At 40.3% G+C, this 14,932-nt stretch overlaps 1 protein-coding gene across 3 annotated transcripts in view; it reads left to right on the forward strand.

Moving 5' to 3' along the window:
* The window catches only part of SEPTIN11 (septin 11), a 127,651-nt gene extending 112,719 nt beyond the window's left edge, over positions 1–14,932 (forward strand). For 2 of the 3 annotated variants that reach the window (XM_058547310.1, XM_058547313.1), the window contains exons 8-10: positions 4,240–4,372; positions 5,760–5,947; positions 9,453–13,347. In XM_058547310.1, coding sequence (XP_058403293.1) covers positions 4,240–4,372; positions 5,760–5,947; positions 9,453–9,468 — 337 coding nt within the window. In that variant the 3' untranslated portion in view covers positions 9,469–13,347. Of the gene's footprint in view, positions 1–4,239; positions 4,373–5,759; positions 5,948–9,452; positions 13,348–14,507 lie in introns of those variants that run through there. The other variant, XM_058547312.1, reaches the window with a different exon arrangement.

Below are 14,932 nucleotides of genomic sequence, written 5' to 3' on the forward strand. Positions count from 1 at the left end.
TGAGCACAGTAGCAGGCTGTGTTTAAGCCTTGGAAGTACACTGTAGACAGTAAAGCTGTCTGACCCTAGTGTCCTTAAACCTGCCTAAATTCAGAGTTGTGTCTTTCTCGTCTTGTGGCAGAATATAGATATAGGTATATCTATATCTATCTACATAGATATAGATAGATCTATAGATATATCTATAGATATACCTATCCATCCATCCATCCATCCATCTCTCTGTCTACATAGATGTCTCCAGGTGTCGACCTGCTTTTCCTCATGCCCATCTTTCCCACCTGCTGCCCTGCAGTCTTGGAGCTCATGCTTCAGCCCAACCAGAGCACCATGCCTTCCCTGGACCAGGTCCCCTCCCCACAGACCTCAGCCCCTTTCTGGCTGGCATTTGGGGTAGAAGAGGGGAGGGGATGTAGGACACGAGTAGGGACTGATCTTATTTCCACTTCTTTCTCCTGAGACACCACTGTCCTTTTCTCAACAGTCCCTGTCTGAACCGCTCCTTCCTCATCTCAGAATACCCCCCTCTCCTTGACTCTACCTGTCAGGTCACACAAAGTGCTCAGTTACCACTATTCTCTCAAGAGATCACAAAGTTTTCAGGCCCGTGAGATCCTTTCATTCTGAGGAGCATGTAGGCCTCAGTTCACCAGCCATGTGGTGCAGTGGGTAGAGCTCCCATCTGAGCTAAGCGGCCTGGGTGCAAATCCCAGCTCTGTCACTTCTTCGTTGTGTCACCTGGACAGATCACTAAACACCTCTGTGCCAAGTTTCTCCATCTATAAAATGGGAGGTGATAATAATACCTACCTCACTGGGTTGTTGTAAGGATTAATGCATTCACCTGTGTAAATCGCTGCATACACACCAGTGATGGGTTGTACTCTGGCATGCCCTTCACTAGGCGGTTCCAGGAGACTGTAACATGGAGAGAATTGTGCTGTGTCGATTACCAGAATGAAGGATGAACTGAAATCTCTGTCTCCATTCTCCCTTCCCTTGACCTCCATGAGCAAAACCTACCTCTACCGAGGGCTGTTAAGAGAAAATGAGAAGATTAAATCCTCATTTTCAAACCAACCTAAAACCTCATGAAAGAATTACACATTTCTCACTTAGAAAAGGGTGTTAATAACTACAATTAAAAATTAAGTTGGAAGAGCTAAAAATTGCAAAAGATGTCACCACTTGAGGTATCCGTGAGTGGATGATACAGAACCAGTTCCTTCTCGAGTGGTTCTTACTGACTGGGAGCACGAGGGAGAGTTTCCGGTGTCTCATCTACAGCTCAGTCGGCAGAGGTGCCTGGGGAATAGGATTCTGTGAAAGCTGCGGTTGTTCTAAGTTATTTCTAAGTAACTTACTGTAGTTGTGACTCCTTGGAGTAGGGTCTTACGATTTCTTTCTTATATGTTGTTATCATTTCCAACGTCAGAGTTCAAAAGCTGGTTCATATCCTAGGATACAGTGATCTAATAAGTAGTATTTGTTGAGCCCATTTTCCTGTTCTGGCACAGGCTGTCAAAACTGCCACCAGACTCCTAGCTAAGGCCATCTGGCCAGGGGCAACCTTGCTCCTTAGTCTTTCTCTAGGACACGGCCTTTCCAACTTTGGGCTGCAACCTTCACTATAAAATATGTCTCGGTATGATCCAGTGTACACATTTCATGAAGTAATACCTGCTCTTATGGTTTGCATTGCACTCTGGTATTTTCTCTCCTATTAAACTTTTTCTTTTAACATATGGTTAAGACCCTAATTGGGTCCTGACCTGTAGTTTGAAAATATATCTCCAGAAACTGGAGCATAAGCTAGGTTGTGGCTGGGACTGGATCAGGCAGAGTCATCTTGAGAGTTCTCAGTATTCTGGGTAGCATTATCCAAAGTACATTCTCTCTGTGGGTGACTTGCCGTGAGTAAACCACTGCTGTCTTAAATGCTCTAAGTTAATCAACTTAAACAGGTTCTTTTACTAAGGACTTCTTAGAGCATTTAAGACAGCAGTGGTTGGCAAACTAATTACATCAAATCACCTGGGAAGCATTTAAAAAAATACAGATTATTTTGCCTCAGGCTGACATCCTACATCAGCATCTCCAGGAGTGGAGTTAGGAAACTGTTAGAAAAGTCCAATAAAACATGCCCAGGCGGTCCTTGGGTGCTGCCGGGGTTGGAACCGCTGTGCACTGAGACTCTCCTAAAGGGAGGTCGTGCCCAGTGCTCCCATTTACTCCTTCAACTTCGGAACCCTCTTTTGAAGGTCTCTTGAAACCACTGATCTCTGGAACACATATTGGGTAGTGTTTCTATAAAAGGTGCTCCACTGCATGTTAGAAAGAAGAGGGAGATGTATTCGTTATCCTAAAATCAACAAAAACTGAGTTTCCCCCAAAATTTCATAGCAAGGACAAGTCATCTTCTGCCTTTGGCAATTCTGACCCAGATAATGGTGACTCAGAGTTTATTAGAAGCTAACAAGCAAAATCAAATTCATGAATTATTTTATAGTTCTGTTATCAATGCATTTCTATATCTCCATGGTATATATCTTGAATTTCAAGTTCAGATATTGCTATTAACATTAGCTAACATTAACATTGGCCAAAATTGTTTTTGTTTCATAAGATAATGTGAAAGCTAAATATACCCCTGGAAATTCAAAATACACAATTGTTCATTAACAGGTAGGTGTTGACACTCTTGAGGGCAGGAGAACTTATTTTTAATCAACCAATAAAAGTGTTGATATAGAAGTATAAACAATCCTAATTAATACATTTTCTAATTGTTTAGTCCTCTGTATGTCTACTACACACGTGTGCTCTCACCACCTGAATGTCCTTTTTCTCCTTCTAAAAGGACAAGTGTGGGGCCAGCCCCAGTGGCCTAGTACTTAAGTTCGGCACTCTCCACTTTGGTGGCCCGGGTTTGGTTCCCTGAGTGCGGACCTACACCACTCATTTATCAGTGGCCATGCTGTGGTGGCGGCTCACACACAAATATAGAGGAGGATTGGCAACAGATGTTTGCTCAGGGTGAATCTTCCTCAGTTAAAAAGAGGAAGATTGACAACAGATGTTAGCTCAGGGCGAATCTTCCTCAGGAAAAATAAATAAATAAAAATAAAAGGACAAGGGTAAATGCCAGCAGGTATCTCTGCCTGGTGCCTGGGGTCATCCTCAGGTGCTATCCAGTTTGGAGTCAGTGCTTTGGGTGAATTTGGTCCATGGGTAAAGGTGGATAATCCTGCAGACTTGTGTTACGGTAACAACTCTTGTTCTAGGAAAACTACTGAGAGGAAATAGACATAGCACCTTATAAAACATCAGCAAATATTTCTCTGTTTGTATGTGTGTGGGTGTGCTTTTTCTTAAGTTGTGTTACCAAAGGCGATTTTTCGGTAAATACATTTGTTATAACTTAGAGATAAAGCCGAGTCTGGCATTTGATTTAAAATATTGGGCTCTAAGTTCTGTAGACAGTTAGGAGGAGGATGGGGTTTAAAATAAAAATAAAACTCCTCCCTGCTGTATAACTTGAAAAGTAGCAATTTTCTATAATATCTTTAGATATACTATTGTCTCTTTAGATGGTTCACTGAGTCTGTTTTCTAAACTGGGAACTGGAGGGAGATGAGTGGGGGGATGTCATATTTGTTACGTCCTGACGGTATGTTGAATGCTCTACTCACGTTGCCCCCATTTAATTTCCGTAATGATATCCCTAGAAGGTAAGTGCTGCTGTATCCATGTGTTAAACAGAGAGCACTGAGGCTTAGAGGCTGTGCCCTTCCCAAGATCAGTCAGTCAGTTGCTGTGGCCAGAATCCAAACCCTGATTTGCCTGACTCTAATGCCTATTGCATTTCTCTCCCTACACCATCCTACCTCCATCTTCTAAAACTCTAAACCATATCTTATTTGCTGATCTGGAAGATACCGGCCAGCCCAGTCCAGGCTTTCCCTGTATGAGTGTATGTAGGATAAAGCTTGGCCAGTAAGAGACATACCTTTAGTGTTGCCTTGCCTCACTGACTCATCTCTGGTTCTTGATGCACTTGTCTTTATAATTGCCGCATAATGAAAAAGAAGATGGTGCCATTTTATGTGTCTTTTAATATGGTAAGTGGCAGCCTTATCTCTTTTTTGGAAGTGGATAGGTAGAAATTATATGAAGTGAAATTTCTTATTATTTATTGCAACTTCACGATACTGTCCTTGGTTTGTGGCTTTTGAATAGTCTTCAGGAGACATACGAAGCAAAAAGGAATGAATTTCTGGGAGAACTTCAGAAGAAAGAAGAAGAGATGAGACAAATGTTTGTTATGAGAGTGAAAGAGAAAGAAGCTGAACTTAAAGAGGCAGAGAAGGAGGTAAGCCATCTGTCCTCCTTCAAGGGAGAGAGACAGTGAGGTGTTTTATTAATACTTGACATTGTATAGGACTCCATGCTGTTCTAAGTACTTTCTGCATATATTTTGTCATGTGAGTGGCATACTAACCTGGTAGGGAAAGTAGGTCAGATATTCCTCTCCCCATTTTACGGATGATAAAACTGAGGGTCATACAGGTTAAGCGATTTATGCAGTCACATACCCAAGTTAATAGCAAAGCTGAAACTAAAACTAGGTCTTAGATCTCCAGACCTGATCTCATGTTTTTTGTGGCTCTGTATTTCCTCAGTTTACAAGTCATGAAACATAATTCTGTGACTTTTATTATTATCTTGGTCTATCAGCCAACTCTGAGCTAAACAGTGGTGGGGCCTCTAGCACTATCTGATGTATGATGGTCTCCACACCCATGTCTGTGCTGTTGCTGGCCCCTCTGTGGGCATGCTCTCCCTGTCCCAGGGTCCCTCTGACTCCCTCTCATTCCCCACGCCCAGGCCAAATGAACTGCTTCCTAGAAGTTCACATGGATTTCTGCTATGGCACTCATCCCAATGAGAGAGAGAGTGTGTGTGTGAGTAATGTTTGCCTCTGATAGTAGGATGATGAGTATCTCAAGTGCCTGACCTATAGCTCAGTACATTTCCAAATGAAATTGTGTAAATAATCTCATCATCCCCATTTAATTTATCTTCATAAAGACTACTGAAATTTAGAGGTTACTTAAATAGCTAAGCATTCAACATAGTTTTGCTGCAGAGAAGGGAAAGTTGAGCCTTATTTGCTGTTGGCTTTAAGGACCAAGTGGGTGCTGGGTAAAAATCTAGAATTATCCAGTAAGAATTGTTTCCTTCCTCCCTCCCTCCCTTCCAGTTTTTGTTTCTGCATTGTGATAATTTTTTAAATTTAATTTGTCAAAGGCCAGAAATTTCAGAACATATTCTTATTGTTTGAATAGTGTAGTCACTGCATGTGTCTCTAAGTAAATGTACGTTATACATTTCAAAAAAGGACCAGAAGTAAAGACCTACTCTTACCATTAGGGTGCATTTCTTATTAGGAGCATGGATAATTTTTATTTTCTTCTTGATACTTTTTACAATGAATATGTATTTTATTATCAGAAAAACTGTACAAGGATTCTCTTTAGTCCCAAGGGGTCTAAGTTTCAAAGGAGTGTACAGCTCCAAGGGATGCTTTTTGCCATCTCAGCCTGCCTCCTCCAGGAGCACCAGGCGGTACTTCACTGATGTAATTTAAGTGCGTGTGGCAATATGAGACGTTTTGCTTTTGAACAGATCCCAATAACCTCTCACCAGTAAACTTTTCATTCCCTTCTCCAAGCCTGTCCTCCTCTTTTTCTCTCCAGCTTCACGAGAAGTTTGACCTCCTAAAGCGGACACACCAAGAAGAGAAGAAGAAAGTGGAAGACAAGAAGAAGGAGCTGGAGGAGGAAGTGAACAATTTCCAGAAGAAGAAGGCAGCAGCTCAGTTACTACAGTCTCAGGCCCAGCAGTCTGGGGCCCAGCAAAGCAAGAAGGACAAGGATAAGAAAAAGTAAGCAGGTGTCTCCCCCTGTACCGGGCCCTCGAACAATTTACTCCTCTTGCATGTCTCTACTTTTCCCATTTACAGACTGGAAACTGGTCTATTACCAGAAATATGAAAGCAAGTATTTTCTTTACAGTGCAGGGAAGATGATAAAGGTTTTTAAAGTATTTCTAAAGGGTACACAAACATTAATTTATAAAACTTGACCACACGATCAAGCAATCAGGACTGGAGTAACGTGTTCTCCGGTAGCATCTTCTGCACCAACACTAGGACTCTCGAGAAGACAGTTTATTTCTCTTCACTTCTCTCTGGAGACAATCCTCATGACTCTGATAAAGAGCATCCTAACATTATGATTGTTAAAATTATTTTTCTATTCTGTGTTGTAAGGCTTGATAAGCCAGTCATTGAAAGTCTTGTTCCCCAAATGAAAGATTTAGAAGAACTGCTAGTGGCCACTAGTTTTCCTCTAAATTCAACAAGATGATGAATGGTTTTATTGTGAAAATGGGATCAGAATGCCCATGCAGTTAAGACATCCCCACCAACCCTCAGGACACACCTATACCCACACAAAAAACATTTTTAAATATGGCCTTGATTTAACGTGCCAAAGGGTCAGGTTCTGCTTTTGAGTTGTTCACTTCCTATGATCCTCCAGTAGCAGCCGCCTGAATCCAGTGGGAGATTTGGGCCTTCCTTAAAATTCTCCTGTGATTTGAAGCTCATGTCAAATCACATTAAAGATTGGAGAGTGTAGTTTTAAGACAGTTGCTCTTGGTTGACAGTAAGCACAGTGGTCAGGAAGATTCCTTTGAGGAAAACCTGTGTGGTGGCTGGATGGCGAACCCACCAATGCCGCCCTCCTTTGTCCATTGAACACGTGCTGCTCTTAAGGCAGCAATAAGGCAACTCAGCATGTGTTTCAGGACTCCTGCTCTTCATCCTTAGATGCTAAGGTTCTAGGGAAAAAACTGACAACTAAGTAAACAATAAAAATGTTGGTACTTGAGTAGGCAAAGAATTACATTCTTAAAAAATCCAGCAGATAGGATTGAGTCTGCACAGTAATTGAGACCCGTCATAGGGGAGTGAGACGATGGTGGCGTTCACTTAGTCTTGGTGAACATGCAGACTCGCCCCTGAGGAACCTTGTTATGTTGCCTGTGGTAGAAATCAAAATGCACTGCTACAGTGACATACACAGGGAGTTTTAAACTATACTTTACAAGCTTTGACTTTCCAAGCTCTGAGGCAGCAGAAAATGTGTCAAGAGAGCAAGGGAGCAAGCACATTTTCTAAGCAATAGAAAGTAGTTGGTGTAGGTGAGGTGTGATTTTAATGGGATTGATACAAACCTAAGTGATCAAAGGACACTATTTATACTGGATTGATTCTGAGTAACAACTGCCTAGATTATAATCCAGTTTAAGAAAGCCCTTTGTAGCTACGTGTCTTGGGAGAGCATCGGTCACTAATGGTGACGTTCTCCATGCAGAGATTTGGTGATTACAGTGACTCTTTCAGTGAAGACAAAATGAAAGCCATTTGACATCATACCCTTGTTGATCCAGACTAACCCCAGATAAAAACAGGGTGTGTGTGTGTGTGTGTGTGTGTGTGTGTGTGTGTGTGTGTGTGTGTCTATATCTATAGGCATGAATGAAACAGAAAAAGCTGCTGATTCACAGCTTAGGAAACCCAAAGTCAAGTTTTTCTTACCCTGAAGTGCTAAAGTGCATAAAGGTACATGTTTTAGAACTAAAATTATTTATAGAAGACCAGCAGTGTTCCAAGGATATTCATGTATACTGCTTGTGCCTTTAAGCAATAAAAATTCCAAGAGCTGATCAATGCTGTGCCTACATTAAAAAAAGTCTTTCTAGTAACAGACTTCCCAGTGTAGGGAGGTTTTTCCTTGCCCTTTTGAACATTTTAGGTTATTTTCTTCCCAGCCTTGGGCCTTAGCAATGTATAATGCTTTTCACGTTTATGTGAAGTATGTGTGAATTCTACTTTAGCCTTATTTATACATTCTCATTTATTATGAATGAAATTAGACTTAATTTGGTGCACAGTAGTTACCAGGTTTTGTGCCTGACCGTGGCACGTAATTTTTTGGTAACTTCTTCTGGGTTCTTACCCTTTGCCACACTTTCCCATTTGAACAGTGAAAGCAACTGCCAGTGCTGTACAGTGAAGTGTAAAAGTAAAAAAAAAATCACTCCCCTTCCTGCCAGTGGAGAGTTTTGGTTAGAGAGGACCACAGAAAGACAGTAACCAGGGTAACCAGAGTAGCACTTTGAAAATATGTGGAGATTCTTTGCGCCTCGTGGAGCTGGAGGAGATGCTGGAGTCGCCATACGTGCCACTTAGGAGCTGGCTTTGTTGTGGGAAGATGCTTATTTATGCACATGCTGTGCTTCCACCTCAGAGCTTAATTTAGTTTTTCTAATAGTTTTAAATTCTGTTTTTTCTATTCTAATGACACGCTCCCTTTTTAACGTAGGTAAGGCTTTATACTTCTCCTTGACCTGTAGTGGCATGAGAGCATATAACATTTGCTAAGATTACAAAGTAGAACTAACCCTGGCACTGCCATTAGCTGGACCCTACCTCCTGCCATCTCTGGCCACCAAGTCACTTTCCTTGTTTGCGGCTACACCACAAACACCACAGTGGTGGGACTGCCGAGGGTAAGTTGTTCAGTGGACAGTGTTCATCTTTTCTGAAAACTTTGCACCATTGCCAGCAGGATGCATCCATCCCAAAAGCAAGTTTGAAAATCCATCATTTTAAAACTATACTGGCATCTAATAACTACAGTTGACACAACCATCCACTCATCTTTTTTTTTTTTTTTTAAATTTGATTCTTGCTAAGGAATGAAGTTGCATGTTTTGGACTTGCCTAAAATTAGGACATGTCGACCTTGGGTTTGGCATTGCTTTGTACCTAAAAGAGGGGGAAGGCTCCTGGCGTTGCTGTAGCTGTAACCATATAATGATTGTCTTTTTTTCCTTCCCAAGTAGATTAATAGCATGTCCACCATCCACTATATTCTAATTTCCAAGTTAATTGTTCAAAAACATTTATTGTATATTTATTCTCTGACTCCAGCAGCTCAGAAATGGAAGATGCAGCTCCCATTCAGTACCGATGTGATGCCCAAATCTAATAGAGAATGGTTTTGTGTTAATTGAGAAAATGAAAATTGAACAGTAAATCCTTCCACTAGAACATGTAGTGGTTTCAAGAAGTCACTCGTGAATTCTAAATTACATGCAAATGGAAACTAACCACGTGTTCTTTAATTCAGTATTAAAATTTTGCTTTTGCTTGTCACATAGAATAGCTTACTCAAATTTTTGGTTTTAATTTCTGTCAATTCCATAATCATTGCATGAGCATTCACCATCACCGAATGCTGGTGCTGGCGCTCCTAATTTTCCTTTCTTTTTTATTTATTATTATTTCTAACTTTTTTGTTTTGTTTTTTAACTTGCAGTGCAAGCTTCACATAAAGCCTGGCAAGCCAAGGATGGTCCGCATTCACCTGCTTTTGCAGTAGTATTGTATCTCTGTCATTTGTGTCCTTTTATTTTTATTTTTTTACCCTTCCCCAGACACCAATAACTATTAACTCATTTTGCTGAATGTTGTTGGGTAGTGGAAAATCATAGAACAAGGGAATAACAGCAAATCTATGTGCAGCTGGACTTTGTTTCTGAAAAGTAAATGATTTGCCTTTTATGCCTGTTCAGAGCGGCAGCAGGAAGCATGCCTGTGACTTGTGTGTTGCTTTGGACTGAGGGAAAGAGGGTAAATTGCTACATGTACGCCTGACAGGAAAAGTCCTCACCGCCTCAGCGGCTGAACTATAAACCTGAATAGCCTGACAACAACTTGCTTTTCTTTATTATGCATCTCCATGATGGCAAAAGCCCTGAACTCACGCTGTCTCTTCTCCACACCTGCTCCCAACCAAGGTAGCTTTGTCCGTAGGCAGAATGGGGGGTAAGCTTTATATGACTTTTACACTTGCATGGATTTTTCATTATTATGATAACATTATTTGGCCTGGGTTGCGGGTCTGTTCAGACTGACCGTCTCCTCTCTTATGACTTTAAAAATGTATCTGAACCTCTGTCTCTCAAATCCCGGCCAAGTTGGACTGTAATAGGAAAACTATGATTATGTTCACTTTTATCCGGGCAACCTTGATCCTCTCAGATAGCCATCTCAAAGGTTGGATCATGCAACATTGCTTAGTAGAAGAATCTTCTACTAAGGATGATGGGCTTTCCACAACCTACTTACTACTTAGAATAAGCAGTCTTTCATAAGCACACCTATGCTCTCCATGGGCTGAGCGTGAGGGCCTAATGACTGATTCTAGGATATCAGTACTTCTAATAATGTTTTTCAATAATCATGAGGAGAAAATTTTAAGAAATACTTAACTAGAAATTTTGTTATAAACTCTGTATCACCTGTAGCACAAATTTGAGGGGACTTTGTCAATTTAAGGTAGAAACGGGAAGGAACATAACACAAACCCATGAGTCAAGAAAGGAGAAATTCAGCTTCACATCCAGTGTCCTTGCATAATCTCCTTTCCATATTTGGCAGTAAAGGGAGGAAGAAATAGAACAGTTGGTCTTTCAAATTTAGGTGTCTTGAAGGAATTTCCTCACATTTCCCTCACCATGACTTGCTCCCACCTGCTCTTCATGTCTAAGGCCTATCACCCCCTCAACGAGGACTAGGACTAACCCATACGCCAGGACACAGATTACACGCCAATTTGTATAGAAAAGGGCATATTTAATCTCTTTTCTGTACTATTTCTTTGTTAGCTTATCCTTTCATCTTCTTGAATTTTTCCCTCTACTAACAAGATCCCCCCGCTTTCTCTCTAACTCTGTGGTCTCCTGTTTCTTACTTAAAAGAATAACATTTCTCATGAACGCAGTACTTCGCCTCTGCATTTTCCTTCTGACCTTCACTAGTCAGACATTAATAGGGTAGGAGGCACTGTACCTCCCCTGACACACACACACACCTTTTTTTTTTTTTTTTTAATTAATAAGTCTCTAGTTATTCCAGTAAAGATTTATTTTTTTCCTTCTTTTCTTCCTCAGCCATACTCTTAGGGGAAAGGAGGAGTGAGTGGTCTTCCATGAACTGATTTAAGCTTACTTAGACAAAGTAAGAAATCAATTTCATTGAAGCCCATTCTAAGCTGGGATAGAAACTGCAAACAAGAAGCAGCAGTAGTGGTATAAAGACAGGTTTAGGAGCTACTGGACCAATGTTTTTGTTTTTTCAATATTAGTCTGAAGCTAGCTATGGAGCAGCCGAATATTAGATGGCATGCTGATGCTAACCATGGGCTGAATTTGCTCATACACTGTGCACCAGACAAAAGCTTGAATACTTGTGTTGTCTGCTTGTTCCAACCACTGCTTGTGTGAGCATTTTTGTGCCTTGTAATAGAAAATACACTTTTAAATTCTAAAACTGCATTGCTTTAAAATGATCATTTTTAATGCATCACTAAAGCCTTTTTAAAGTGAGCCTAGCTGTGAAAGGCATTCAGCTGACTTTTTGATTCCAAGATCATTGATTGATTGGATTGATTTTTTTTTTTTTCTTCCCATTAAATTTTTCACAGCAAAAGAAATCATATGGAGTCAGGGAATAAAAAGTCAAAAGAAACATATAGAAGCCTTTTTTTTTCAATGTGTTGCTTCTGAACTTTTTTCTACCCCTGCCCCCAGCACTGTTTGGTTTGTTATTGCTGCCCTTCTCTTCTTTCTGTATCTGTGCCTTTTTTCACAGTAGTCCTTGGCTCTGCACGGAATAAATGATACCCTCAAATCTAATTGGATGTGCTTTCGCCTTTGCATGTAAGTATGGTAGTAAGAAACCTTTGAGATCTTTCTGACTTTTTAAAATTAGAGAAGCAAATGGGATAAATGGATTTTTTTTTTTCTTTTTGGAGGGGCGTAGGGAGGTAATGGTTTGAGTAGCCTTTGTTTTAAAAAAAAAAGCTAGATATATTTTAAATGGCCACCTTTATATCTTTTTCACAAGAAACACATAAATTCAACTTTTCCTTGATATTGATATGGAAGTCAGAAATTACTAATCCCAGTCTGTGTTCTACACAGCATCGTGGGTATTACAGAGGGTCCTTGGTTCTGACTATGTAAATAAAGCTAGAATGAGAAACTATTACTTTCCACTGGAGAAAATCAAGAGGAAAATATTTTTTGTGCGAGGCTGCCTTTATGACTGCTTAATTTTTGGGTGATCTTGGTTTAATGGTCTCTCCCTCGTGCTAACTGCTAGCAGCAAATCACCTCTTTTTTTTGCCAGAGAGCTCTAGCTGGCCTTTCCCCACATCTTTTGTTCAACCATAATCACCAACTTCTTGCTTCTTCTCAACTTTGTAGATACCCATAACAGTTGTATATGTGGTAGGATGTGATGGAAAAACATTTATGAGAATTTATTGGCAATTCAGAGACTGTGTTTTCTCAGCTTAGGCTCTTTATTAATTGGTCAAGGTTTTGTCCAGAAAGAGCATCTCAACCAGGGGAACATTTAACATGACACTGGGCACAAGTTACTTATTATCTTCCTTCTCTGCTTTGTAATCTCACCAGCAATAACACTTACTCTTTATAGCTTGTACACCTCAAACGAATAGACTTGGTTTCCTCACTTCCTTGGCATATCCATAAGTGTTTCACATACAAACTTGAATTAGGTTTTTCAGCTATTACCAACCCATGTCATACTGTCTCTGTGTGGTCCTACCAAAACTGTCCATTCAGATCCCTTTGCTTTGCCATTTGCAAGTGTCTGAAATTGTCAAGTCTCAGCTTCCAGAAGTCTTGGTTCCATTGATAGGATACGTATGTGGTGACTCTTTAGTGGAAATTATGACCTACAATGTCTAGATTGTATGTAGGTATGAAGGGAATTTTTTAAATAAATTGAAAATGAAGCTGTGAACAGCATTAGAACTTTGTCTATTTCTTAATTTTAAAATATGCTGATATGCCTTAAACTGTAGTTGTAGATCGTTGTCATTTTGCTGTTTGAAAATAACCAGTGTGTTTCTAAAACTGTTATGTAATCTACTTTCAGTGTTAATGCAGAATTGTCATATATGTAAGCTGCATGTTAGACACGTGTCTTTTTTTAAAAACTAAAATAATTGTACTGATGTGAAGCATATCATTTTTTCAAGTATGAAAGTAATCACTTAGCAAAAAACCTGCTTGGTAATCTGGTGTCTGTTAAGGTAGGAGAGTGGTGGACAGGTAATCTATGCATATATCACTAGTGCCAAGACATAAAGTGGGGGAAAATATATTTTTACCCAAACATTGTGTGCCCTTTTGTGAGTTCTTTTTAGTCACTGTTTGCTATGCATATGTACACATGCTTATTATTACTGGATAGATGAAATACGGGTCCCATTTTCCTACCTTGTCTGGTGGACTTCAGATGCTACCATCTGGGTAGCACCAACTTCTCCAAGATACTTGCCACGTGGTATCATGTACTTCACATACATACCATCTCTGCCACCATTTCTCCCCCATTCCTATCCCCTTCTGCCCTGATTAGTGTCCCCTGGCGCCCCTCTGTCCCTTGGCCCAGCTGAGGCATCCTCCTTTTCCCCAGCCTCTGGTGCCAACACTGCTGCTGCTGCATTGCCACCCCCCGCCCCCACCACTGTGCTCAAGGAGTCATCCCTTAACTGACACATTGCTGTTCTCTCAGTTTGTTGTAGAGAAGCTCCTATTTTTTTTCCTTTTTTAAGCCTTTAAGAATCAAATTTGAATCTGAACCTTTCTTTTTTCTCTTCTGTAGCTTCTTCTTTATGTAACCATCCTGTTGACAAGCCCTACTCTCTCCTAATGGACATAGAGCATTAGAAGAGCAGGAGCTGTCTGTTCACACGTGTTGGGGAAGAGTTACCTCATTTCCACCATCGCCTCCTATTCTTTTAAAGTCTGGGTCAAATATTGCACTGCTGTTTGTACTTGTTGATGTCTGTTTACAAACCACTGCCCATAGTGGTTACTAAAGTGACTTATCACTACCAAAAACAGTAACACTTAATACTACTACTTAAAAGGAAATTGAGTGCAACAGAGAACTTGGGCCAAGACCCAAGGTAGCCATATGTTGGGATTCTCTTGCTTAGCTGTCATGTTCTTGAAGCTGCTGATCCAAGAACTCACGGACTGAAGAGAGTATATACCCTAATCTGAGGTGGCCACCACCTCCAGGGTCCACAAATTTGATCTCATGTTAACTCCAGACCTCTCTGTCCCATGAGCGACATTCTGAACAACCCCATCTGGACCCTCAACCATCAATCAGGTCATAAGATCTGGGCCACATTTTCCTTCCTTTTGTTACTTTTATGGGTTGCTTTTGAGTTTGGGATTTTTTTTTAACATTTGATATTGCATGAACAGAGATGGCTGCTTTTTTATTTGGAGTGTTCTACTGATACAATGTTTTTATTTTTCAGCTGACCATCTGCCTCTTGAGAGAGAGAAGTGGGCATCCTTCCTTTAAATTCAGGAACCATTGTTTTATTTGACTATTTTTCTGTTACCTGCATCCCTGAAATAAGTTGTTTTGGGTTTGGGATTCTATTTTGGAAAAAAAAAATTGCCAGTTAGCTAGTTCTGTAGTACGTATTTGTTATTCAAACTTAGTTTGGTATCAAAATTATGCCAGTTTTAAGCTCAAAGGGAAATTTAAGTGAAGTTTAAGTCACAGAATTCTGTTTAAGATGCTCTCCTCATCTCCGATACAACAAAAAAAATCCCTTTGCTGTCAACTGGGGTTTTAACCTAAAAGTCTTTATGGTGTTTAAAATGTGCCAGTGGTTGGGTAGATGACCTTTCTGCCTCTGGGACTCAATATTTAAAGGTACCTTAAAATAATTTT

Source organism: Diceros bicornis, chromosome 8, assembly GCF_020826845.1.
Source record: "Diceros bicornis minor isolate mBicDic1 chromosome 8, mDicBic1.mat.cur, whole genome shotgun sequence".
Lineage (NCBI taxonomy): Eukaryota > Metazoa > Chordata > Mammalia > Perissodactyla > Rhinocerotidae > Diceros > Diceros bicornis.